The sequence below is a fragment of the Vidua macroura genome, chromosome 6 (assembly GCF_024509145.1).
Source record: "Vidua macroura isolate BioBank_ID:100142 chromosome 6, ASM2450914v1, whole genome shotgun sequence".
Lineage (NCBI taxonomy): Eukaryota > Metazoa > Chordata > Aves > Passeriformes > Viduidae > Vidua > Vidua macroura.
This window is the reverse complement of record NC_071576.1, coordinates 45,452,082-45,479,904: the sequence shown is the minus strand read 5'-3', so window position 1 is coordinate 45,479,904 and position 27,823 is coordinate 45,452,082. Positions and strand designations below refer to the sequence as shown.

At 49.4% G+C, this 27,823-nt stretch overlaps 1 protein-coding gene across 1 annotated transcript; it reads right to left on the bottom strand.

The window, feature by feature from the left end:
* Window positions 1-9,693: 9,693 nt before the first annotated feature.
* Window positions 9,694-27,084, bottom strand: IGF2 (insulin like growth factor 2). Its single transcript, XM_053981448.1, has 4 exons — window positions 26,756-27,084; window positions 19,075-19,237; window positions 12,243-12,409; window positions 9,694-11,794 (listed from the first exon to the last, which is right to left on the bottom strand). Exons 1-4 carry the CDS (start codon window positions 26,858-26,860, stop codon window positions 11,552-11,554), a joined length of 678 nt encoding a protein of 225 aa, XP_053837423.1. The 5' UTR covers window positions 26,861-27,084; the 3' UTR covers window positions 9,694-11,551.
* Window positions 27,085-27,823: the final 739 nt, after the last annotated feature.

Below are 27,823 nucleotides of genomic sequence, written 5' to 3'. Positions count from 1 at the left end.
TGGCTTGCTATGAAATCCCAAAAATCTTCATGTATTCATCTCAGAAGATAGTTCTTGCTGTAGCCATGCATGCTTCTCCCTCTAACTGTCTGGGAGAGAGAAGACGGTCAGCAAGCTACAGGTATACATATTTTCTCATGTTCTTCCTTTTTTTTCAGACCATTTTTTCCTAATTCCCCTTCAGAAGTAACTGCTGTTCTTCCTTTTAGTTTACAGCAATTTCTCAAAGCCATAGTGAGAGACCCAGGACAGGAGAGCAGCTGAGAAGAGGTGAAGGGAAGGCTAACAAGGCCACTTGGTTGTTATTCAAAGACCCATCTTTCAAATACTGTTTTTCAGGGAAGAGAGGGGTGAGAAAGGCTCTGACTGTTATTGCTACAAATAAAGCCTTTAAAACATATCCCAAGTAGGATGAATAAAGTCCTAAAGCAGTTCATCTGAGATATGTGCAGATTTACATGTCTTGGCAGCTTCAGCAATTTTTAACACAGATGTCAATAAGGACTCAATTTCCATACCCAAATTTGGTACCAAGTGGTGACCATAGCAGAATTATAATTCACTGCAAACAAACAGCTGAGTTCAGAATAGTTTTGAAACTCTTTGTTAAGGTGGGAACAAACAGAGCATCAAGAAGGTGAGAGAGGTAGCAGTGACCAACATTGATATTATTGCCAAACACTTGATAGCCTCAAACCCTGAGAGCAAGCGCATTTCAGGCATACAAACCTTAAGTTGTTCAAAAAATCTGTCTGCCAGCAGTCAGGATCTTCAGCTGCTCAGTCAAATGCAACCTGGAAAAAGGTGTGCACAGTGCTTGAGCTGTGGTGAACAGTGGGTGAGGGTGCTTGAGGGTGATGAGCTTTGGGAAGGAACCATGCAAGAACCCATCTTGTCTGTATATGAAGTTACATAAGGACATAAAACCAGCTCCACTGGGTCAGACTAAAGGTCTGTCTAGCCTAACATCCAGACCCCAACAAAGCCCATGAGTGGAAGCCTAGGGAAAGTAAGAACAAGGGCAAGCATATACAATACATGTGTTGTCCCAGACTCCAGCTATTTTCAGCTCAGGAACTTCCTGAGCCAGATAGAGTTTCTGTGTGTTTAGTATCTCTCAGAGGATTTCTCTTCTGTGAACTTTCCTTGAATCCATGCAAGCTTCTCATATCCACAACATCCTTTGGAAAGAAGATTCACAGATCTACTGCCTGATGCATGACGGGCCATCTCCTTCTGTTTGTTTTTCAGCCTGACTCCTACTAACTTCCTGTAATGTCGCCTGTTCTTGTACAGGAAAGGACAGCAAAGCTTGACCCATCCCTGCTCCCAGGCCACTCACAAGCTCAGAAACCTCTCTCATATACCTCCCAGCCATTCCTTTTCCAACCTGAAGATACCTGGCTGAGTTGGGAAGGACACTAAACTGTAAAGTGGAACTTGTGAAGGACTTGGGCTATTTTATTTTCCAGTCTCATTTGTCTTCAGACACCAAAGGATCTTGTTGCATCTTGCAGATGTGAATGAAAGCCTCCAACTTGCTCAGGGCTTGAGTTCTAGCTCTAATGCTGCAAGCACCATGCACTGGCAGAGCTTTGAGAATATAAATAATAGCCTGCACTCAAATTCCAGGCAGGAACTGTTCCTAACCATGCCGTACACATACACAATACACATTTTCCATGGACCCATCCTCCCTTACACCTCCTCAGTTTTGCCAGCAACCCATACTCCCATCTTCTCTTCCAGGGGTCTTGTGAGGTTATTCATGTCTACAAGCTGCACTTTGTAGACAAAATTGTGGCATTTCTGGCAGTGACCAGCAACTTATCCTTTTCTGTCATTGTGCTGGCATGTAAATCCATGGTGAGTGCCCAGGGAAACCAAGAGCCTGCCACCTGCATAAACATTACAGAATACCTACCAAAAGCATAGTGTGCTCTCCCCTCTGTGTGTATGTCACAGTGACCTCTGAGCACACCATCTAAAATAACCCCATGCATGGAACCAAAAATAGAAAGAAAGGAAGGATGCATTTAATGTAAATGTACTCAGAAAGTCTGCAAGACAAATTGCTTGAAGTGGTTTGAAAGATGAAGAAATATGACTCACTTCCAGAAGGAACTGTTTTTGCTGGGCTGGACTGAGCATAGCATTGTGTCTTAGGCATGTACATGGTTGCCGTGGGGGCTTTACTGACATCCACAGGGACAGGTTGGACACCCAAGAAACCGTGTGATGGACATGCAGAGCAGGTGTGCTTCATGAACAGGAACATGAGGGAGCTCTGCAAGCAGAGGATGCACTTGTTTATCTGCAGTGCAGATTTACACATAGTATTTCCAACCAGTGGTACTAACTTAAGGATTCTTGTCATGCTCTTGACAGAAAAAATTCTGCAAAGCACCTTTGTCTAGGCAAGCAGAAACCGCCTGAATGGTTCAGAGCAGTGCTGCATTTAATTAAACGCTGTAGAGGAAGAGGTAAACGTGTTCAGAGACTAACAAGCTGCTAGCAGAAGTCTCCTCTGCCCCCTAAGTTATCATCACTTAGCTCCCCTGAAGCATGAGGGTTTAGTGTTGTTTATCAACACTTCCCCTGCGAAACACAGCTCTGTGTACCCTTATTTGTCACACAGGCAGCATTCTCTTCCCAGTGTTTTTCTTTCACTAACTCCTTGCAGCAACGAGCGATTACACTGAATTAATCTGTGGCTGTTGACGACATTGAGTATTTTATTTCAGACCATCTCTCCTCTCCATGCGTCACTGCCTGCTGAAACCAGGGTTGCTGTTGCATGTAGGAGAGCGGAGAGAAGTTCTTCGTGTGAAGCTCCATGGAATGTCCCTGCCTCACTGTGCCAAGGGGACAGCAGGGACAGGTCCTTCTTCCCTGGCCAAGCATGCGGTTCTGGAAGCCTGTTTTGGCTCAGGTGCGTGTCTGAGCAGGACCCAGCTATTGTTAATTGCCGGCTGCCTTGAAACAGACCAGATTCTGAATTTTCCAAAGTCGTGCTTCCATCCATATCCATTGAGTACAGGAATGCAAATTCATCTGGAAACTGCTTTTCCCTTTTAAGTGAGCACATTTTTGAGCTGGTTAGGTATTTCCCATCTTTAGATGGGAAATTTTTTCCATGGACTCCCCAGGCAGCGCCAGGAGTTTTAGTGAAAGCCTAAATCCATCAGCGCACCAGGAAGTGCAGGAAGCCAAACACCTAAGCTTCTCATCCCATTTTCAGCAGAGGGGTCAGATCTGTTTCTGCCCTGTGGAGCGACGACCGATTTACCGTCATGGCTTCGGTGCCGAGACAGGAAAGCGCTCGCAGACGGACTCCATCCCCGGCGCCCCCATCCCTCGTAGGGATCCCCGCCCTGGCGCAGGCGCAGCCACCGAGCTGCAGGCGCTGCCTGTCTGAGCACGGGGGTTTTTCCTTTCCCTCTGCCACCTCTGATGATGGGTGAGCCAGGCTGTCCCGCACATGCCGGGGCCGGTGGCAGGGTGGCACAAAGCCGGCACTGTGCACGCTCGCCGCCCTAAGAGGCGAGCTAATTGTCTTTCCCAGCTCGGAGCAACAATTTGCTGGCAGCCAGACTTATGGCATTATATAACTGGAGATAGTCCGACTTGTAAACGGATCTCCAGAACACGTCTCCCCTTATTTTGGAAAAACAATAAACTCGGGGCTGGCTGACACCTTGATGCTGCTTGCAGGGTCTCTCCCTTAAAGGAAGGAATTCGTCCAGAGTATCACCTCCTCTTATCCGAGGCAATGGGAAGTCAACAGGGGAATCCCAGGAAAGGCAGGAGCTTTAAAAATAAATCTGGAGATCTGCAGGGCTCCTTCAACTGCACCTTATGCAATGCAGCAGGCTTTCCTCCGGCTGGGAAAGGAGCAGTGCAGGGAAGGCTTTCGATAACAAACCTGGAGGAGCTCAAGAGGAGGAATTTGATTTCCGTGATCACTTTCCCTCCTCTCCCTGCCCAGCTCTATCCTATGCTAACCGGCTGGCCATAAGCAGGTGAGAGAAAGACAAAAGCTATCCTCACCTACTTCCATTTGCATTTCTATGCATGACTTCCAGGATGGTGAGAAATGCCCAAAGGCATCTCCTCTCATTGCCAGAGTTGAAGCTAAAGGGCATCATGTTGTCACGGTCACTTATGCTTCTTAGGTTCCTTTTCCTCCCCCATTGTGGTTGCTCTGGACTAGTGCCTGTATCTTCCTTGGGGAAAGTAAAGAAACTGCTCTCCTTCTGAGTTTCATCTTTCTATGCTTCTGCGCATCGTGATATTGGTGGACAAAATATATACTCTGAAAAACTGTTTTTCACTGACTGCAGGAAGCAAATTAATCTTCAAGTTAACGTCAGTGGTGGGCTCCCCAAACAGCTGTTTTGCTGACTGAGCCTGAAACAGGGAATGAAGATGAGGCGTCATTATTTATTGGGCTGGAAACTCTGAATTTTCTGTGTAAAGACTAAAAAGGTTGAGAGAAAAGGGCTGCTGGAGCCTGGTCAGAGCCTGCCTGAAAGCAGGTGTCTGTGTAAGGACTGCACCTGAGCATCCCAGCACCAGAAAAGGACTATGTACTTTGTAATGATTCCTCCTTGTCACATCTTTCCCCTGCTCTCGATGCTAAAGCCTATCTCTACTGTTTCTCTCTTCTGCCTCACTTTCCCTGGTCCTCCAAAGCTCTGATCATCACATCCCTCCCCCAGAAAGAGGACAGAAAAATACTGGGAGTCTGCTGCTCTATTATAACTTGGCAGCTGCTAGCTCTGCGCGTCCATCTTCCTCCACTCTTCTCTCCCCCACTGTTTGATTCAATTTCATAAATAAATACCCTGCGTATTGACGTCAGCGTAGGCCTTGAAAAATAATACTCCTGCCGCTTTCTCTGCTACACATGGGGAACAGAGGGGACAGGGAGGAGGAAGAGAAGCAACAACGTCTTGCAAGATGAAGTCTTAATATTCTCTTAATTGCCTTCCTCCCTTTTCAGCTATGCCCCAGCTGCGAAGAAAACAAAGATTACCACTATCAGTGTGCCCTTCTGGCTTGAGACAGGACAATCAAGTATCCAAAATTCCTGTTCCTTGTGATTTTTTTTTTTTAATTTTTTTTTTTTTTTTTTTTTTTTTTTTTTTTTGGGAGTGGGGATAATGGGGAGAAATCTGTCCTAGAAGCTAGAAAACACCATAGGTCTCTGTGCTTCTCACATGGAGCTTAAGAAAAGTGTGCCCAAAATGCTGTCACCTTGGTGAAATAAAGGAGTTGGTTCCTCCATCCTGGGAGAGAAGAAAGAAGACAGGGTTGCCATTGGAATAGGTGTGATCATAGGTGGCTTCATCTGGCAATTAGGAAGTGTTTTCTCCCAGCCAGAAGTGATAAGTCACCATGGCCCTGCCAGTAGAGGCAATGAGACAAGAAACTTGGATGCTCTGGGGGAAAACATCTATTAATAAATTATTTTTCAAAATAGTATTTGTTTGCAATGACAAGCTTTGTAATAAGTTCTGGACTGCCTTTCTAAATCAGTTGCTTTCAAGTTTGACACAGCTGAAGGATGTGGTTGTGTACAGAAGGAGCACGACCTTCATTTAAACAAGCTGGTGAGGGGACAGGGAGGCAAAGAGCTTGTGCCAGTGCTTCTCCCATCGAACAGCATACAAATATATTGTTTTACATTGTAATCATTGGTATTGTTTCACCTCACAGACTTAAAATTGTGAACTATGCTCTTTATAAAGCTGGCCAGCAAAGAAACACAAGCATGTTCGAGAACAAGATGCAAAAGCATTAAAAAGTCAGCAGAAGCTGAATTAATTCCTAGTAATTTTGAAAAGTGAAACAGGTATTTTACTGCTGGTGACAGGGTGCAAGTTCTGCACTTACCTTGGTTGCTCTACCTGTGAGTTACTCAGGTATTAGAATAGTGTCTTTTTCCATCTAAAACTGTGATATCCTTAATACTTTCTGGTCAAAGCTGTGTGTCATGTTGCCCTTTGCAGAACACACATGAAGATGGATGTTCTACCATGAGGCTCTCCTCTGATCACTGTTGCATGCTGTGCCTATCCTGAAAACCCCAATCCAGAGCTGCAAGCAGCCAGATGAAGACCAGAACAGCCCATTTTGCATGTCAAGTTTGACCTCCCATGCTGCCTAAGTCAAAAAACACCCTAGTTCAGAAATCTCCTGCCTTCAGGCTCTTGCTGGTCCCTGAGCCAGAGCCTGGCAGGTTGGAAACCTCAACTTTCAGTCTGCTGTTGGCAGGTACAAGAATAAGGCAGGGAAAGAGGCTCTTGCAGGGCTCTCTGCAAACTCTGACATGATTTTAATGAGCAAGTGCATTCCTTGGGTCGTGCACAGCTGGGAGTGCAGCAGCAAAGCAGGCCAAGATTCCAGATTCCTGTGCCTTTCCAGCAGGTTGAAGTTATGTCTGCCACTGCACACTGCCTGCTGGCAGTCAGGGCATCCTTCAGCAACCTGGGGGAGGGAGAGCCAATGCTGGCACCTTGGTGGCAATGACAGACCCCTCCTAGGACATGGGATCTATTTATATTTGAAAACCAGACTTCCCTCTTTGTCTGCACTGGGATCATGGAATTGCTCTGCTATACCAGACTCAGGGTAGTTTATGACTCACCTGCTCTTCTGAAAATAAATAAAGTGGAAGGGGGAAAGTTGTCAGCTGCCAGGAGATTGTTAGAAGTGCTTTGCTTTATCGATGCTGTGTTACAAATGAAAAGCACAAAAGGTGCAGAAAGCATCTGAGTCTTGCCTACTGCTGAGTGCATGAGTAAAATAATCCATGGTTCAACAGTACCTTTCTCAGGTCTCCTCACAGCCATGTAAAAAATCAGTGGACAATTATAGATGCAACAAAGAAATCAGGCGATTTAAAAAAAAAAACAAACCTTTTTTCCCCTTTGCTTGGTGCAGGTAGGTCCTTCTTTTAGTGCAGCTAGGTACATCACTGAGAGACTTCTGAGAACAGGCAGGATTGAAAGGATGAAGTTGCTCTGGGACACAGAGGAACCAGTTTGGAGGCTCAGTCTATTATGATGGCACTAGTACAACTCACTGAAAGCTAGGTAACAGCTCATCTGCATTCTGGATTAAAAAAAAAAAACACACAAACCAAAAAACCCTAAGAAATAAAGTAAAATGGGGAAGAAAAGGGAAAAGTATCTGTTGGTTAGTGGTGCTTTTTTTCTCCTGTGTCTCCCTCTATCCAGACAAATCCAGAGACACTGATTCATATACCTTGAAAATACTGTAGCCACTTCCACACAGCAAATTGGATCTTCCCTCCTTCCCAGTATTCCTCTGGGTATCACCTGGGAAAATGCCCTCCAAAAAGATGTTTTATGCAAAAAAACATTTTCCCTTTGCTCCCCACAGAGCTACATGATAATGCAGACACCCAGGGGCCAGAGCTGGGGCTGGGCTAGGATGCAGGGTTATTTCTCCCAGTTGTTCGTGGGTCTCTAAGCAGCATTTAGGACTTCTCTGCTGAAACTATCCATTGCCTCCCCATCCTCTTGCACGTCAGCAGGACAGTGGGTGGTGGTCCCTGGGCCAGCTGGGCTGGACGTGGAGGTGCATTAAAGCTCAGACATGCCAGCTGTGCCTCCCCAGGGATCACTGCCCCTCACTGCTGCAGTCTGCCATGCTCCTGCAATCCAGCAGCTAAGAACCCAGAGCTGTGCCTGCACATAGAGGCATCATTCCAAAAGCCAGTTCTGCTCATCCATCTGAGAAAACATGGCAGGCTTGGGTTTGTTCTCAAGCATGCTGTCTGAGATTCCCAGGCTAAGCCCATGACTTATGTCCCACCTTGCAAAGAGCCTTTGCAGGCAACAGAAGATACTCGAGACAAAGAAAAGGTGCAGTTTCATCCAGACTCCCACCGTCTGGCCAGGACGACGCTCAGAGGCAGCTTCTGCCTCTCCTTGCAAGTAAAGGCAGTCCTTGACATGCCAAAAAGCAAGACGGCACATTTTGAAGTCTCTTGATATCCAAAGAAATTAGCTGCTCTGGTCTGGCCCCATGGTGACTCCTGATAGGATAAGGCAAAAGAGAGGATTTATGAAGAGCCATGCTTGGAAACATCATCACCATCATGGTGCTTCCAGCTTTGTTGCTTTCCTTCCTAGGCAACACAGCAAGATATTTAGCTGAAGATTTTCTTGCTTTTTAATCAGCTCTAAACACCCCTCATGACAGTTGCTTACACAAAAAAGAGCAGAAAAAGACCAAAGTTCCCAAAAGCAAAATTTCCATCAGTTACAACCAGAAGCCACAATTAAATCAGTCCTCACTCTTCATAGGGGCACATTTTAATATGAACAAAACCTGTGCCAGGCCTTGAAACACGGTTAGAAAGGCAGACACATCCTTTCTCCACCTGCAATAAAGTACATGTCCAGAGGAAGCAGTCAGCCCTACATCTGTGCAAAACCCTCCCTGACCAACCACAAAAATCCCAAAAGGAAAAACTGTGTGAAATTTCTGTTGTTGTTGTTTATTACAAATTTTTAAAAGAAATTGTGGGAACTGTTTTACCTACCGTTGTTCTATTACCAAAGTGGAACTTCAGTGTTCTACCTTCTATTTGCAGCAGTGCATGATGGTTGTATGTGATGAAAAGCAGATCTTTGGGATTTCTAAAAATGTAAAGAGAGGCTGTATCTACCCTGAGAAACCAGAGAAGCTCCATCTATCAGGAAACCTAACCTAGACACGCTTCTTTGTTCTTTTTGCCATCTTCAGTTCCCATCCAGCTTTCAGGTCTCTGGGAACCCAAACTGGTAAAAGCTAAGCAAAGCCCAACAGCTGCTGGGAAACAACCCCAGATCTCACCAAGAATCACTGGGCAGATGACTGGGGTCTTCAAGGGGGCATCTGCCACAGGACTGAGGTTTCGTGTTGTGTTTAAGGGTACTGCATGCTCTCCCGCAGTTTTGAGCTCCAAAATAGGAGCTGCTCCTCTACAGGGAGTGGCTCTTGGTGTGGCCTTCTTCCCACCCAGCTCTCACCCCAGGAGCAAAAATAAATGAAAAGTAAAAGAAAAAGTCAGGCTTCATATTCTGGATGGATATTTATTTGCTTTTTTGGTGGGGTTTTTTTTGGTTTTTTGGGGTTTTTTTTTGTTTGTTTGTTTTTGTTTTTGTTTTGTTTTGTTTGGTTTTTTTGTTTGTTTGGGGTTTTTTGGGGGGGGGGGGGGGTTGGTGTTTTTTGGTACAAAGCATCCAGGAAAGCTTTTACTTCTCTTTTTAAAAAATAAAAACTAAGTTTTTTTTTTTAAAAAAAAGACAGATGAAAAGGAAAAGAAAAAGTCAATTATTTGCAATTTCTCTGTTTTTATTCTGCCTTCCTACCCCACCCACTTCCCTTCTCCCCTCCCTAATTTGGACTGATTTTCATTCTTTTCCATATATATTTAATAAAATAAATAAAGTATTTTCTTTGTCGTGTATTGCAGTGCCATTTTTTTAAACAAAGGCTTCATGGCTCAACATTGCAGGGTAATAACAAACAAAAGGATTATACATTAATATCCTCCCCCTCTCAAGACTCCCCTAGCCCTCCCCTCCAAACCACGAAATAGAATACAATTCAAGTAGTCTTTTTTTTTTTTATGTTTTAAATGTATGGATATATAAGACAAAGTAAGTACAGAACTGGTTAACAGAGTGTCCCCATTTTATTAGCAAGTGAGAGTATATTAGGGAGATGTAATTGATTCCCCCCCCCTTTTACGGTTTCTAGACAGATAATATATATAATTTTAAACCCAACCTATTTTACAGCCCTCTGCCCACCTCTCAAACCCATCTGCTCATTGAGTCCCAAGCCTTGAGCCAGAGACTGGCCTTTCCCCTATCCCGTGCAGCAGTCCCAGCCCTGCGGCTGCCCAGGGAAAGGTGCAGCCCTTCCTCCTGCGCAGTGCCACGAGGAAAGCAGGGCAGGGACGCAAGGGTCCAGCGAGAAGGACGCAAAGGGCAAGAGAAGGAAAAGGCAGGGCGTGGAACTGCTGCTTCTGCAGGGGCTCGGTGTGAGGACTGCCTGCCCGCCTGCTCGCTGGACCATTGACACTCCAGCAAGGACAGGGAACAGCAAGATTCCCCTTGGCTCAGGAAGCCAAGCTCCAGGGGGTCCAGGGGGTCTCCATGGCAAGGGGGTCTGTGCAGAAGCAGGGCCTTGAGTTCTAACTGGCAGCACCTTCACCATTCAGAATAGTTCGTCTCCAGAACAGTTCCCTTTCAGTTTAAGTAGCAGTGGTTGTGTTGTTTTTGTTTTTTTTAAACAAAAAAAAAGATGTGTATCGATGTATTCTGTGTGCGTGCATCTGTTTACATGAGTAACAGCCAACTAGCTCATATGGTCATGACCAAGCTATATTTCAGAAGAGAAAAGAAACACATTTATCACACTTTTCCTAAAACGAAAAGCTAAAATTTCAAGTTCAGTATTTGCTATCTTGTCCTTCCCTCCCCACCCTCCCTTGCTATTTCTGGGTTTTTTCCCTTCCAACTTACTTTAGCACCATAACACATTTTAAACATTACAATCCCTCTTCAGATACTACACAAAATGTCCCATAAAAATAGTGCTTTTTTGCCAAAAAAGTTATATAATATATTATATATATAAATCAACTAAATCCGTGGCAAATGTGCAATGCAGACGCCTCCTCCATTTAAAGTGAGCATCAGCTCACTTTTTTTTTTTTTCTTCTTTCTCCTTTCATTTTCCTTCTCTCTTTCTTGCTTTCTCTCTCCTCTTCCTCTCTTTCTCCCGTCATCGGTGATTTCAAAAAAGGTGCAAGTTGATTTGGAATCTTGTAATGAAGCACACACACAAAAACACAGATGGGGCTCCTCGGAACTTTTTCTCAGGTACGTTTTTCTTTTAAAGGTGCAAAAGAAACTTATAAGAAAAACCAAAAGAAAAAAAATAAAACCCAAAAAAAAAAAAAAAAAAAGAAGAAAAAAGTGGGGTGGGAATGAGGCAAAAAAATTTTATCCCTCAATGTTTCTCCCCATTCTATTGTTTTTTTTCACTTTATTGTCAAGAAAGACACGGAATGGATGCTTCTCAAGAAAAAAAAAATATTAAAAAAAGGATTTGACTTCATATCCTTTTTTTCCGCTTGCTCTTTCTTTTGTCTTCTGGCGTTGGCACCGGGGATGTCATGCAGCACCCAGCAGCAAAAAGTTCAAGTGCCAGACTGTCCCTTCACAAGTACAAGTTTGGAAATACCGGGGGCGCGGGGAAACAAAACAGGTGTGGGAAAAAAAACAGCCCTCCCCCCCACCCCAAAAGGAAGATGCCGTGGGAGCAGTGCTACTCGCCACCGCCGCCGCCATCCCCTCCTTGCTGTGTCAGTTGTTTGGCTGGGGCCAGAGCAGTGTGAGGATGTCCTGCCGCCCCGCTCCTCGGCTCAGTGGCCCTGGGGACGGAGAGGCTTGGGGGTCGGGAATCACCAGTCCTCCCGCCCTCCCCCAGGAGATCAAAAATCGAGACAGCTGGTCAGGGCTCATTTCTGGGGGCCAACCGTTTCTGGGGAGGCTCGCGCCACTGGGGGCCTCTGGCTGGGCAGGGAGATGAGGGGACGGTGCAGTGCCTTGGCTTCCTCGGCCGCTTGCAGCCCCTCCGCCTGCCACCGGTACCGGCGAGCCCGCAGGATGTTGGGCGCATCCCGCTGCCGCCGCTGGGAGCTCTTCTTCTGCCACACGTCGTACTTGGAGTACTTGCCATGCGAGGGCTTCTGGAAGCTCTCCTGCAAGGAGAGGGACAGCAATATTAGCCTCCACTCAAGCCTGCCCGCTCTCCAGATGGGGATTCCCTTCTTGGACCTCCATCCCTCCCATGGAAATATTGTCTCATCCCTGGAAACAGTCACAGAAAGGTTGGACAGGGCTCTGAGCAACCTGATCCAGTAGATGCTTATTGCAGGGTGGTTGCCCTAGGTGACCTTTAAAGGTCACTTCCAACCCAAACCATGCTATGACTCTGTGACTTAGCCCACCTCTGGTTCCCCACCTTCCGAAGAGCTGACTTTTGGCAGGCTATTTGGCACGACTTGCCGGTGGTGGCTATTTCACAAAAGCTCTGCAGAAACATCACACCCTGCAGCTGGGGTTTGTTCTCTCCACCCACGGCCTTCCCATCTTTTCTCTCTCTGTTTATTTCAGAGGAAGGCCACCATCCCTGCGCAGCCTCCTCACCTTGCTGAGTGCCGGCAGGCCTGCCAGGGAGGTGGCAGAGAGGTCTCGCTCTGACTTGACAGATTTGGCGCAGTACGTTTCCAGCAGAGCCAGGTCACAGCTCCGAAAGCAGCACTCCTCCACGATCCCCCGGTTGAACCGCCGGTTATTTCGTCCCACTGGTCTACCTGCAACAGCAGAGATCTCAGCATTAGCCACCAACCTGGGCTGGACCCTCTCCCCAATTCCTTGTAGGCATCCCTCCATCACCAGCCACCAGAGACTGGTGGGCCCCATGTCCTTCAAACACAGCAGCGCTTCTCCCAGACCAGCTGATACATGCCCGCAAACCAGCCAAGTCTCACGTTAAGACTTTCCCAGACAAATGCTACTGATGCCAACACGTGCCTCCAGCAGCAGTTTAAAGGCACTTTAAATTATGGGGGTTTATCTCCCTCCTCTATCTCTGGCATGGATGGCCTTCTCGGGCTCAGCTGAGGTGAGGAAGCTCAAGCCCAGCCTGACCGCCAGCACTGTGCCGATTACTGTGACCATCTCCAATGCTGATACTGGCAAGCAAATTTTATTAGAAAGAAGCAGCACAGCTTTGTGGCTGCCAACCTCCCTCCACTGGATCAACACTCAGGCAGGTGAAGCGAACCAAGGCGGCTAAATTTTACCAGATGGGACAGCTCTGAGACAGCTGCAGAAAGAATACAAGCTCCTACAGCCACCAAGAATAGCTATTAAACTTAATCTTTTAATAAGGGTTCCTCTCCCATTTCTGCCTGCAGAAGGATGCAAAAGCCCATGTCTGGTGCAGCAATGACCAAGTGCATTTCATATCACTGCTTAATGATGGCCAATGATGGCCAATGGCTTAATGATGGCCTGCTCCAGAGGAAAAGCTTACATCAGTTTTATGGGTAAAGTTGAACTTCTGATGCAAAGCAAATTTGCTTGGGAATTGTGCCTTCCAGAATGTAAACTGGCCCAAAACAAAAGGATTTTCACCATGCTTTTGCATGTAGCATGTTATGCTCTTCTCTGTTGTGAGGTTTGCAGCCAGGCTTCTGCACACTGCCACGAGCACCTCTTCCCAGTGCAAGGTGCTCTGAGGGAGGGAAGCAGAGGCCAGCAACAGTGGGGCTTGCAAACAGGATCCAGTACCATATCCCAGCCAGAGATTTTGAGCATAGGGAAAACTGAGAGCGAGTGATATAAGTGCAATGCCTAGCACTGCTCACTGTGGCATGCTGAGCCCTCACCTCCCAGCTGGCCTGCAGGAACACACACCACTGTCCACACCAGCCCTGTGCATGACCCATGATCCACACCCCTTGCACTCCTGATGAAGCAGGCACTCCAGTCTTAGGCCTTGGTGAAGACCTAAGGCTAGTTTACATGGAGCTGACCACTTTCCCTGGAGGGTATCCCACCCTGGATGCCCACCCAAAGTGCCTCGGGACAAAGGCTGTAAAGCACAGTTCTCTATGCATACAGTGCAACCCCACATGTGAGAAGCAGCCCCAGATGTGCAACACAGATGTGCATGTGGGATGCAGTTCTGTGCATTCAATGCAGCCCCACATGTGCAGTGCAAACATGCATATTCAATACAGTTCTCCATGCACAACGGAGCCCCATGTGCACAATGCTGGCATGCAAAACACCACGAAAACACCTCGCTGCTGCCTCTGTAATAACCTGACAGCAGAGCACCTGCTCTCTGTTAAAGTCAGTCGTGTTCTCATAGGCCACGAGCCCTCTGGTCCATGCTGGTGCATTTCCACCGTGCTCAGAGGTCTCACAAACAAATGCAGCATCAGTGTGCTGCTGGATGGGGCAGCTGACCCATACCATGAGACCTGCCTATGGGAGTCATTTCAAAGGCTTTGTTGTCCACATTCGTTCCCCCTTGTGCCACCATCTTCCTTTTCTTTTTCTCTAGAAGAACTTCAGGCATGACCTTTAACCAGCTCCACAGGGAGATGACAAGATTGGTTCACCCTTGGCAAAGGTTCATTGAAGGAATCACTTTTAGGAGTTTAATTTTCTCCCTTGTGGTCACTAAATACTGGATTGGGCCCTCCCTTGAAAGGTAGGGCAGATGTATTGGGTGCCCACAGCTCAAGTGATGCCAGTCTGGGTGGTGATGGCCAAAGGAGACAGGGACAGGAGCCAGATTAGGGCCAGCTGCATGCTTTCTTCTCTGTGCATGCAATGCCCAGTGAGATACGTGGGAGAGGTGCACTCCAGCAACACCCCACACCACACTTGGCCCCTGTTTAGATCCTATCAATTCCAGTGCCCAACTGAATCCATGGCAGGCTGCTGAAGCATTAAGCTGCTCCACAAAGGCATCCTGATATGGGCAGAAGGAGAGTTCAGAAAAGAAAAAGGAAAAAATTAAAGTCACCCCCTCTTGCTAGAACATTCCCTAAGGGCTACATTCACACTCCTGCTGAACAGAAGGTTGCACAAGTGATGACACACATGGTTTGAGGAGAAGTTGAGGTTTTCAAAGGTTACATATCTCCTCTCAAAAACAGAAGTTTCCCACTTGCAGTTATGTGTTTGTTTGGAAAGAAGAGGGGAGGAGAAAAACAATAAGGAAAGTGGGACTATATTCACCACTGTGCCTTCAAGGGCAATTTCTGGTGTAGGTACGCATGGGAAGATCATGACAGCATGTGTTTGCAAATGCCCAGGTGTGACACCACCAGGGTGAGCTCCCAGCAGGGACCACCACAGTGACACAGCCTCTTCCTCCCTGACTCCTGCCCCTGCCTGGCCGTCAGGTACATGTGTGGCCCCCAGCCCCAATGTGCTGCTCTTTCTTTCCTGCACAAAGCTGCTGCAAGCCTTTCCCCTTGCCGGCACCACTGCCAGCTCCACTGTGACTCTCTGATAGGGGCACGTTTCCATTACATAATTGTCCGTACGGACCTTGCCAAATGCCACTACAATCCTCTGGGGCAGAGTTACTTTAGGAAAAAAAATAAGCAAACATAACAAACAGGGATTGTCTCAGAAAGCACCTGGAGACAACAGGACATTGCTGGCTAACAGCAATATTGCTGCTGACCTGGATTGGGAAGAGCGTTTGTTCTGTAACACAATTTACACAGGGACTAAAGGTTGAACTTCCTGGCTTTTGCCCATGGGTGGCATCTCACTGTACCACCACTGCCAAACCCAGGGAGGGTTTTACCACTCTGTCCCTTGCCCGCAGGGGAGAACTGTGTGGGCAGCAGGCTGCGGCATCGCCAGGGCACGTGAGTCATTTCCCACCACAGCAACGACCTCCTCCTCCTGAGGAAATGCGCTTCCTCTCAGCCTTCAATGAATGGCTAGGCTCCCTTTCTCCCAAAACTGTGCTTCACCGAAACCTTCTACAGCACTGCTGAGGGGACAAGCCCTGAGATGCAAAGTCCTGTGATGCAAAGCCTGGCAGTGTGAAGCCCTCCAGCTGCCTGGGGTTAGGCACAGTGCCCACTGCCATGAGGAACAGGAGGGTCCCTTCCCTAGTATGAACACCCCACTGCTCCTGGCTCCCCACCCTCACTGGGGTTGAACAGATGCTGCAGGGAGGGGTGCATGGTGTTGGTGCCACCCTGGCTGGGTCCACTCTCCTCCGGTCAATCAGGCGGTCAGCCGAGTGGAAGGGGACTTTGGGTGTAAACAGTCCCTGTGCCCCTGTCGCAGGAATGTTGGGAGCAACAAGAGGGCCTTTGTGCAGCACCAGGCCCTGTCCCAGTGCCCCCGGCCTGGCCCTCCCCCACCCCGGGACCGCACTTTCTCCCCTGCTTTTTCCTAGTATTATTTGGAGGAGCGGCGGGTGCGCAAGAATGTGCCCCGTCAGCACAAGCGGCTGCAAAGAGCTAAATTCTTATCAGCTGTTGGAAAGGAGGAAATAGGAGCTGTTGTTTACAGAGAAGTCGGCCGCCTCTCCCCCTGCAGCCCCTTCTCCTTCCCTGCCAGTGCTGCATGACAGCAACTTCAGGGCTGAGGCTTCCTCTCGACCTGCCCTGCTTTTCACTCCAGGCTGGACTCAGCATCCCTCCATGGGCTGTGCCACTGTCCCTAGGTGGGTGCTGGGGAGCAGGGGTACCAACCCTGCCACAGTGTCATGGCAGGAAGTCACCATCTTGACAGCAGCTGCCAGTCAAGCCAAAAGACATAAAAGTCACAGAGAGGAAGCATCACCAGTGCAGAGCAAAGCATGCTCAAGATTCAGCTCTAGCTTGCCCTTGCATGCCTGGGATAGAGCTGGCATAACCATGTCCACCATGTCCCATGGCTAGATAACCTCAGTGCTGCCAGCCCTGCCCCTGTTAGTGCAGCTCTTCTGCAGCCCCAGCTCTTGAAGGCAGCTTCAACATTCTCGGCCCCAAGCACCTGCCAGCTGTGGTGCCTCCCAGGACACCATCCGTGCATGCATCCCCCTTGCACTGATGAAAAGATTACTGTATTTCACAGCCAGCTTCACTAGCAAAGTGCTCTCTTGCAAGAATGCAGAGCATCACAAGTTCTTAAATAATTGCTTCAGCAAAAAAAAAAAAAAAACAACAAAAAAAAAACAATAATGGATTTTCATACCATTTTTGTTTTTTTCAATATTACCAGCCTGTCCAGCAAGCAGGCCCTCGCATATGCACAGGACAAGGCTCCCCAAGTAATTTCTTTCCTGTGTGAACAGCTGCTTTAGCACAGGCTGCTCATCAGGTCACACATCCCAGTCTGTGAGATGCTCAATACAAACCCAGGCCCACTTTTAAGATATAAACCCACAATGGTGCAACACAATTGTGACCTATTGCATCTACATGGTGGCAATAGCACAGCCATGTGGGTTTAGGAGTGAAGATGAACATGGTCAGAAATAATCACTGATGAGACCAACTGATGGAGGTAGAGAGGGAAAAATTAAGTGAAATGGGGATGTCCAAAACCTTCATCAAGCAGAGGCATTGCCCAAACATCTTCAGCCCTGCATGGCACAGGCTGGTCAGATCCTGAAAGGGTTAAAATATTGGACTGTGTTTCACCCCCAGTACCTGGTCTCACCAGAAATATTCAAAAAGGTGAAGACTGGAGAGGACAAAAAGAAGCAAAGCAAGAACCCCCTTGCAAGCACCTGACTGGCCACTTGGCACCAAGAGACTTGTCTGCCTTCAAAAGTGTTTTTATTTTGGCCTGGGCAGCTGGGTTATTTGAGGTGAAAGGTCAGTTTGACCTTAAAACAAAAGCCCCATTCCCTTTCATCCCCAGAGAGAGGGAGGAGGGAAGAGAAAGCAGGAAGGGAGACAGATGCTCCTCTACATATAGAGGGACAGGGAGAGCTGTGAGAGCAGGAGAGGCACTTGCCTCCTTGCCATGCTGGTAAGGGAAGGGGAGATGAAGAGAGGAAGGGCACCTGCCACGCAAAACCTCACTGCTTGGCTCCATCACAGCGAGGAAGTGCACCCAGGGCACCCCAAAAGCACTACCTGCCCACAGCACCCAGGCAGACACGAGAAGATCCTGCTGCTCAGCTGGGATAGGGCAGGGGGATTGCCCCCAGAGGGCTGCAAAGCCACCTGCAGCTCAACCAACTGCCCTAAACTGAACCTGTAGCCCTTCCCAACCTGAACCCTGCTGTGACTGAGTGTGGGATCCCTGCACCTCTCTCTACTCAACATCAGCAGGCAGCAGGAGACAAGTCTAGTAAAGCATCCAGGTTGAGAAGGGACATCCAGGTTGGAAAAGAACATCCAAAGTCATTCCCTAACTTTGCAGCACCACGTTGTTCCCTGCACAATCAGACTGGAACAAGAGGGAGGCTGGCTCTCAACCCTACTCCTCAAAAAAAACACCCTGTTTACTTGAAATGACTTTTTAATTCCTTTTCCCAAGGCAGGGACAAGACTGCCAAAAGCACCATGTGCAGCTGGTATCTCCATCCTCTTCCCCTCTATTTGGCTTTTCATCTTTCCTGTTGATAGTCACCCTGTGGCTCAGTCCTCAGTGGGGAGCAAGATACAGTGTCTTCCCACTCCCAGGCAGAGCAGGGCACTGAAACACCAAAACAAGGTTATCACACTCGAGGCACCTTTGCCCATAGATTACTGAGCATCCATTGTCACTAGTTTACTCCTCATCCTCCCTGTTTACCAGCTAATCCATTGTACTGCCAATGGTCCAAAGACCCAAAGCATCCTGGTAGAAAGTCCGCTGCAGTCAGCTGGTCTGAAGCCATCTGCACGCTGCACACAACAGCTGTGCTGCATTTTTTTGCATTAGCTGCCCTGCAAAGGGGTAAGACATCACTCTTCAGCAACAACTTCACCAGTGGTAGCTCGGAGGTCACAAAGCTTTGTCACAAAGTTTTGGGAGCAGCCTAGAATGTACTGCTATACCCAAGCAAAGCCTACCCGCGAGGGGAGAGCGCTCAGCTTCCTGCCTGCTGTCAGGATGCAATGCTTAGGCAGCAAAGTTTCAAAATAAACTGGGACCCAAGCTCAGCAGAGCACTGGCTGCAGACATCCTCGTTATTGTAATGACTTGCCCTTGTCTCACTGGTGAACCAGCCACATATGGTTCCCCAGAGACATTTGACTATCCTGAGCATCATATGTGGGACCCAGCTTCCCCATGGTACCAGACAGTCGTTAAAACCAGTGCCAAGTGCATGTCACCTTGAGCATGTCCATTTTCTTGCTCCTCTCCTGGCCTACTGCCATATACAAAGAAATCAGGAAAAGCATCAAGCTGGGAAACCCTTCCTTTCCCTCCCAGCCTGGCTCTGCTGAGGCAAGGTGTGGGGTGGGGGCAGCCTCCTGCCCGTTGCTGGCAGCTGCCCAGCACTTACTGAAGTAGAAGCCCCTGTCCCCGCAGACGAACTGCAGCGTGTCCACCAGCTCCCCGCCACAGAGGGTCTCCGCCGTGCCATAGGCGGCAGCCGAGTCCAGCGCATAGGCCAGGAAAGCCAGGAGCAGCAGCAGCATCCGCCTCGCCGCGCACATCTTCTGCACCTGGGGACAGAGGCACAGCGTTAGCACCGTGGGACAAACCCCTCTCTGCCACCTCCCCCGCCCATGCCCCCCGTCCGCAACACACCGTGGAGGTGATGCCCAGCCACATCGGGATGCTGCTGCTGCAGGGAAGGAGCAGCAGCGCTGCGACAGCCACTGGGGCAAAGCCAGCTCCCTGCTCTTGGCCCACCCGGCAGCAGCTCCAGGCACGCAAGGTTTGCATTGAAGCAGTTTTTTCATTGGAAAATCCCACTTCAGCCTACCTCTTAAAGGCTTTTATTGCCCCCGCTTTTTCAAAATGTGATGTTTTTTTCCCCCTTTTAAAAGGGAATTCATTCAAATTATTATCAGTAGGTGTTTTTTTTCCTCTTCTGAGGACAAGTTTTTGTGTCCTGTCTGAAAATCTGTCCATGCAAAACTAAATCAAGTGAAGCTTCAACCTGTCCTAGAGCTGCTTTTGAGGAAAGCTGGGAAGAAGAGCTTTTCTCCCGAGCATGTGAGAGAGATAAGGCTCAAGCAATCAAAAGGCTCAAGCTGTGTTTGCTGACAAGCGCTGGGACTGAGAAGACATCCCTCAGGAATAATATGGTCCCATGGGAAACACACCTGAGGCATCACTGGGGAGAGTAAAGGCAGTGTCAGACAGTACAGAGCATTAAAAAAGAAGCTCCCTGGATATTTGCTAACTAGCTCAAAGACTCGGCTCCAGCAAATAGCTTTACCTCCATGTCAGCCTCTGCAGGTGTAAAGCAAGGGTGCTATCGCCCCACTGGATGGGGCAAAACCCATGAATGGCTCAAGGCTTTATAGTCCCTCAGTGAGCCTCACAGTACACATACAGCCAAATAACGCTGGGTTTTGACCAGACAGGTAAGCTCAAAATGTACATCAAAATAGCAGACAGTGGGTAGCAACCCTAATCTCAAGCAGAGTACCCTCTCTCCTTGCTAATAATATTCAACCAAGACACTAGGTCTCACATCCACCTTTCATCACCATAGCATCTGAGCAACTCGAGAATAATATCAGTTAATGAATATTACCTCACCCCCCCCAGGATGTTCGGAGATGGAGCCAAAGCCCAGGATAGATTAAATGACTCACCCAAGGTCACAGGGGAAGTCTGCAGCACAGCCAGGAAATTAGCGCAGGTCCCCCGAGGCCCTTGCTATGGTCCTGCCAGCAATAAAGACACCCTTGCTCCCGAATTTTTAGTAGCACGTAACTCAAATTGTCACTGCTATAAATGCATCATGCTTACAAGTCATGAGCTCTACTGAGCAGCAGGAGGACAGGGATCAGCAGCAGGAAAAGCCAAAATAGAGGTTTCAAGGTCTGGGTGGGCTGTGGGGGATGTTCCTCCTGCTTGAGTTTTGATGGCCATAGTATTGCTCAGCCTGTGCTGGCAGAGATCAGCAAGACTGGCAGAAGCCCTTGAAAGCTCTAGACAAGAGAGACAGCAGCCCTAGGAACAAGCCGGTCTCAAATCAGCAAGTGATGGGACCAGGACCAGCTTTTCCAGTCGCAATGGTCCCTTCAGCACACTGCAGGGACTTTGTTCTGTATTACAGTAGGAGCAGAGGGATGGCACCAGGCTCTGACACCATGCTGCCAAGCTGCAGTGTTTTACCACCAGCACCTTTTCACCTCAATTTTTTTTTTTTTAAATCAAGTGGCCCACAGTTGTTTATTGGGCCTCTCCAACATGAACACAGCATCACTTTCACTGCTGGAGTCATGCCTCTGTTGCTGCAGCATCAGGAGCCAGACAACAGACCAGCCACCCTGTTCCTGTCCCTTTTTCAGCCCTTTTTTTACATGCAGATCCCAATTGCTTGTGTCGCCAGGTCTCAGGTACTGCCAGCGCTCATTGCCGGGGTGACAGATCTGCCACCAGCCAGTGTTGCCATCAAAGGCATCATATGGGACTTCAGGATACCCACATGATCCCGTGCCCCCAGTTAGGCTCATGCTGGCTGTGGGCACTGCGGCTAATGAGCAGGCTGCATGCTGGCCTCCCCAAGCCAGAGCCAGACCCGACACAAAGGGGTTCATTGGTGGCACAGGTGACAAACACCATTTTCCCTCCACATTCAGTCTAAAGTAAAGGGTGAGATGATCTGAAGCAAGGGGAGAGTGAGATTTTGTCAGCAGGTGATATTTGATGCTGGGGAGACCTGAAACCTTCTGTGGAAAAACACTTGTGCTCCTCAGAAAATACTTGCTCCTGCACAAGCTGCACTGCAAGCCCCTGGCAACCTTCCCTGCCTCCACTGCAAGCTCTTTCCAGGTGCCATACGCCCCATAACTCCGGCCAGGAAATGCCCCTGAAGCAGCAGGAACAGGGAGCACCCCAGTGCTGTCATCCGGAGCATAGCTAATGTGGAGGCGTGAAATGCAACTAAGTCCACCTTTGCCCACGCACCAGCCACCAGCCCTTCCCTCTGTCACCTTGGCATCTCCCTGCTCCTTCCAGTAGCTGTGTAATGAGAAACCAGGCATTAAAGCAAAGAGCATCTTTACTTACTACCCAGTGCTGCAGTTTCCCTCCAGCTTGATGGAGCTGCAACCCAACTCAACCCCATAAACCCTTCCCTGTCCCTTTGGCCCTAATGACTCTGCAAATAAAAAACCCCCAGACTTCACACAAAGGCTACAGAAGCTCCCAGGGTGCCATCACTGGCTCAAGATGTCCCAATAACCTTTCAATTGATCCTCCCCTCCCACAAGCAGGGATGAGCAGACCCATGCAGGAAAGCTTGCACCCGCCTCGCCATGGCTGCCAGAGCAGTTGCACCCAAAAGAGGGTGTCATGGCACAGCTGGGTACCTGCAGCCCAAGACCTGGTTGGTGCAAGCACCAGACCAGCTGCACCGGTGGCTGGAACTGAATGGCTGCTCAGCATGATGAGTCTAAGCCCTGTGAATACCTCCAAGACTTCATTCTCCACTGGAAACATGAGACAGAACAGCTTTCGGTTTCTAGTCCCAAGCATTAGGATAGGCATGGAATCCTCAGCTGTTGAACATGAGCAAATTCACACCAATGGTTGGAAGAACCTTCATATTTTATTATAAAGCCTTTCTTAAATGAAATGGAACAAGAATAAAGCAGCACAAAGGAAGTGGGACACCTCCCAAAAGGACAAGGTCCTATCTCTGCTAAAAGAGAGGCTTTCTTGCCAAAGCAGGTTCAACCAGCCATGCTGACTGCTATTGCTCCTCATGTGTCCAGGTAGAGCTCAAAGGCTTTAGGATGAAGTGGGATGGCAGTGTGAGATATGCCAGATGCCCAAAAACCTGAGCACCAAATTCCTCCTGAGGAGGGCTTGGACCCCACACAGCGTGCAGGAGGACAATGCAGGAGGAATCTCTTGGCTGCACAGGTGACTTGTACCACCCTTAAATCACACCTGAAGCTCCTCTGAGTAACTCACATCTGAAGCAGTATGATCAGTGCAGAACAGGTTCAGACAAGGTATCAGCACACACTGCTGGCCTCTCCCTCCCTGGAGAGGGTCTGCTTTGCTCTCTATCCTTCATGCTCCTCTCATGCCTTTCCTGGCATCCCCAGCACCACACACAAAGCCAGGCTGCCACTGGAACCAGTTCAGCTGCAGGCTGCCATGTGCAGGATGTTCCTACCTTGGAACTCCTGTGTAATCCTGCCTTGTGGCACTGCACCCACAGCCAGGGACCCCCAAACACCTCTTGGCAGCCCCTAGCCAGCAGAAAGGTCCAGCACAGAGGGTTCTCTCTGAGTGGCTGTGGTGTGCTGGGAGTGGGCCCGAGGGCAGGTCTGCAGTGCAGTCACCCTCCCACCTGAGACTGTTAAAGGATTTTTTGAGGATCTGCTGCTGAATCAGCTGCATCGACAGTTTATGTCCAGCTGCTGGGGAGTCGGGGGCCAAGAGGCCACAATGTGCTAAAAGGCCCAGTTGCCAAGTCTCAGAGTACAGCTCAGGCATCCCTTGCATCCAGGCTTGTGCTGAGCAAACCAAACCATGATGCCTCTTGGGCAACAAATATCTCCCCAAAAACAGAGATAAAACCTCCTGTCTGACCTAATTCCTTCTTCAGTCTGGCCTTCATTGCAATTTAATATGAACAGAACAATGTAGGAGGGAATTGACAGATGGCCCAGTCTGTAAAATTTGGATAGCAAAAAGAAAAAAAAAAAAAATCTTGCTTCTTTGTGCAGCAGTGCAGCATTTAAAAGGGAGCATGGCAAAAGAAAAGTCAACAGCCCAAACCCAGTGGCACATGTCAGAAGGGAAAACCCCAGTTTACACATCCCAGCACCCCTCATACTCCACCCCTTCAAAAAAAAGGGCAGACTGATGTTTCGCTACTCTGATGATTACCTGTGAGAGATGCTGAACATCTGCCTCTCTGCATTATTCCTCTCCGTGGACAGCCCCAGGAGAGTGGGGAGCTGACCTGGTTCTGAGTGTGGCAATCCCAAAGGAGCAGGATGTGGGCATGTGCCAACCTCTCAAGCACCAAGTGAATGCTGCCCCTGCCCACGGGGGCAGCCCAACCTCGCACAGGGTGCTGGGCCATGATGCCCTGAGGTGCCAAGGAGCAAAGGCATAATGGAAGCCAGTGTGAGAGGCAGGTGCCTTGGCAGCTGAAAATCGCCCAGGAACCGCATCTTGGGCAGAGGCACAGGGATGAGGTGCCCAGCAGTACCTGAAGGCAGAGGAATCACCTCATGCTGTGCCACAGAAGAGCCTCTCTTTTCATCTGAAAGAGAAAGGATATTTCCAACCACTCACAGCTTGGAAGAAGCAAGCTTCAAAACACAAAACTTTTGACCACTGAGTTGTCAGACAAATAAGAACTACTTAGGAGGACCAGGGGTTTTGCTGTTTAGCTCAAGCTCAAAAAAAATAAAATACCTTCTGATTCTTGGCACCTGGCTTGCAGGACATTCATATGGCTGAGGCTGGCAATACTGCTGCTATTTTTAGCCCTCACTTTTTTTGTCTTCACTGCTCGTCCCCATCAGCAGCCCACTCTGCCCCACACTGTGGGGGGTCACCTTTCTGCCTTCCATGCCGAGAGGCACCTGCCTCCTCTGCCTGTGGGACAGGGGCCGGGGCAGGTAGGGAAGTGCTGCCTGCACCGCATGTCTATATGTGCTGCAGGAGAACTACTGTGCCTGTGGAAAAATCAAGTTGAAAAAGGTGAATGAGGTATTCAGTACCATTTACTCACCCCACTGGGGAGTAAGAGTGTATTGCATAAATTTTGGTATGCAGCCCAGAAATATTTGATTTATTGTATTAAAAAAAAAAAAAAAGGGAAATGCAATCTTGCTTAACTCTTCTAAAGACAGCTGGCAGGACCCAGTGAAGGGATTTAAGTCTGTTTTAGTAGCCTCACTTAACTCCTTTCTTTATTGTTCCTCTCTCCTTTCTGCATTCCCTTCCAAAACCTGGAGTATATCAGGGAAAGTTAACAGCAAGTTAAGCTGTTAAATCAGGAACTGTGGTGACTGGAGTCTACTGGCAAATGATATTCCCACAACACGTTGAACTTGCTTTATGTCTTGGCAGAGCAACTTTAACCCCTTTAGAGCCAGGCTGTAACACCAAGGCAGACTTCCTCCCCTGGTGCCCCCCACCTCTCCTGACCCCTCACACAACCATGCCGAGGGAGGCCAATATTGCTTTCCCTGCTAAGACGCTCATCAGCTTTTAAAAGCAAAGACAATCCAAAGAAGGATCGGAGAGGTCAGCCCCAGGACACAAGCTGGGAGAGGGTGGGCCACTTACAGTGCTCGTATGCACTGCTGGAAACACACCAACTCCTCAGTCCCTCTAAAAATAAGACTTCACCTGCTGTGTTTGCTTTATTTAAAAAAAGAAAAGTACAGAAATGCTTTTCTCTGGTGCTCCGTGAGACAAGCTGGACTCGTGCTGAAGCCTATAGGAATTAAGGGGAAGACACACACTGACAAGTCTGGGTTGACTGGTCAGAGCAGCAGCCCTCCAGCCAGGCTGAAAAACAGATCACCTGTCAGAAAGAGCACTGGGACACACACACAGACACATTTTGGCTCTCAAATTTCATGCAGTGGTGGGAGGGGACCTGTGGTGTCAAACCTTTTATCCCTTAATGAATTTTCACAGGAGCTGGGATAGCCCCTTTGAAAGGCTGAGTGAACTTGTGTGGGTGTCAACAACATGGAACAAGATTTACAGCTCTGACCTATTCACCCCCACCAAAACTGTCAAGTTGGGTCCAAAACAGCACAGTGGAAGTCAAATCAGAAGCGTCAGTCAGTTTTATACCTCCAGATGTCCTTAGCACAAAGTCATCCTTAACAAAACCCCACGACCCAGGCTCCTCAACTCCACTCTAAAATCAAGGCAAGAGGAGGAATAAAAATCCCAACACATTGAACCCTGCAAAGTAAAAGGAAAAAAAAAAAAGCCTCCCACATACACACACAATCTGACAATAAACAAACCCAAATAAAAACATGCCTCAGTCTTCCAAGCACATCCCAGCATATCCCAGCATTTGGAAGAAAACTACTGATTTTGTATAGGAAGCCTGGGTTGAAAGCAGAGGCTCTCCCGAGGTGTCTGTTTAAAACCACCCACACAAACCTTGTTTTTACACTTGATTGCTCCACACCACCCTAGCGAGACCTGGCGTATCAGCAACCGTGCTGAAGTACCCTTGGCTGGAGGGGAGGCAGCCACATCTGCTGGTACAGTTACGCTAAATCCGAGTTCCCTCATGTGCCCCAATTCCCTACTGCTCAACTGAGTGCTAAAACCTTTCCAAGTTGCGCTCTTAAAACAATTACTGTAAGGAAAAGCATAGGGAAGGAAGAAGGAAAAAAAAAATTAAAATCACAGAAAGTCGAAGACTGCACGCCAACCATTAACTCTCACTCAATTTTGGCTTCACTTTCTTGTTTTTCCTCTCTGTATTTTTATCCCTCCCGAGACCAAACACACCGCAGTGTTTTTCAGAAGAGAGTTTAATAATCTCCCCGGTCTCCGAAGCTGGAGAACCGCCGGTCCCTTCCCCGCGCGTCTCCGCGCTCCCGCAGCCGCCCCGCGCGGAGGGAGCGCCGCGGGCAGCAGGGGGCCGCTCAGCCCTGAGTGACCTCGCATAGCCCCGGCCTGGCCCCCGCACGGCCGCGGCCGCCCGCACACACGCGCTGCCGTCCCTCCGCCGCTCCCCACGCGGGACCGCGCGGGCGGCTCCGCCGGCAGCATCCCCGCCGGCAGCATCCCCGCCGGGGGGCGCGGGCGGCGGGAGGGACCCCCGGGGATACCCCGCGCACCCCACCGCAGCGGGGCCGCCCCGCCGGCCGCGGCTGGGCCGGCGCTCGGGGTCCCTCTAGTGACACGCGTGGGGACGGCGGAGCGGCGCGACTCGGGATGGCTCGGCGGTGCCCGGCACGGCGGCACGGTGCGGCACGGCTCTGCCCGCCACGGCGCGGGAAATCCCACCGTGTTCTGCCCGCGGAGGGCCAGCGCGGAGCGGCGCTTACCTTGGCACTGCCGCTGCTACTCTCAACTTCTTGCGGCGGCGGCGGGCCGGGGAGGAAGGCGGGCTGCCGGCAGCGCTCATCCTTATGTGCCCCGGCGCTTGACATGCTGCTTTCCTGCCCTGGCAGCGATCGCGGCTTTGGCTTGCCTTCCTCGATCCCTGGCACGTTCTCCTCGCCTTGCCTTTTTGGTATGTCAAGTCCCTGTTGGATTTTGTCTGAAGGATGTTATTTTGTTACGATCAGGTATTCTGTTATTCTAGAGAAAGAGCGAGCGAGCGCTTTCTTTTCCCCTCCTTTTTTTTTTTTTTTTCTTTTTTTTTCCTTTTTTTTTTTTTTTTTTCCCTGGGTTGTTTTTCGCCCTTTTTTTTTTTTTTTTCCTTTTTTTTTTTTTTCCTTTTCTTTTTCTTCCCTTCTCTTTCTCTCCTGCTTTGGCTGCCCCTTGGGTGGCTCTCACTTTTGTGTTTACTGAGTGCGTCCCTTTGGTCGGGGCGAAGGGGCCGGCTACCTCGCTACCCGCGGCTACCGGCTGCTGCCCCACGAGCGAGAGGACAAGCGGGGCGCTCCGGCTTTTATACCTTTTATACCCACCCCACCCCCCCCCCCCCCCAAATGGGCATGCTCTCCCGGCGAGCACCAGCCCGGCCACGCAGCCAATAATGTTGCAGAGCGGTCTAACCCCCTCTCTTCCCTCCCTCCCTTCCTTTCTTCCCTCCTTCTCCCTCGTAACCCTCCGGAGTCCAGCTCGGGAGGGAAGAGGGGACAAAAGTTTTTGCTGCACGGTTTCTTTGCGTACTGCTACCCGGGATGGGAGCTTTACCCCTTCTGCCGGCCCCGGGTGGAAGGGGGGCTACGCGCATCCGCGGCCGCCCCGCAGGTGAGGGGAAGAGCTGAGGGTCCGCACTCCGAGCCCCTGCCCAAAATACTGGAGGGCGCCCCTAGTCTCGGCGGGGTGGGAGAAGGGAGATCGCCGAGTCCGTCCTCTCTCGGGTCCCCCTCTAGGTGCACACGGGCACAGGTGTCGGCGCCAGCCGCCGCGCGGCTCGGAGGAGCTCCCCGGCAAAGGCACGG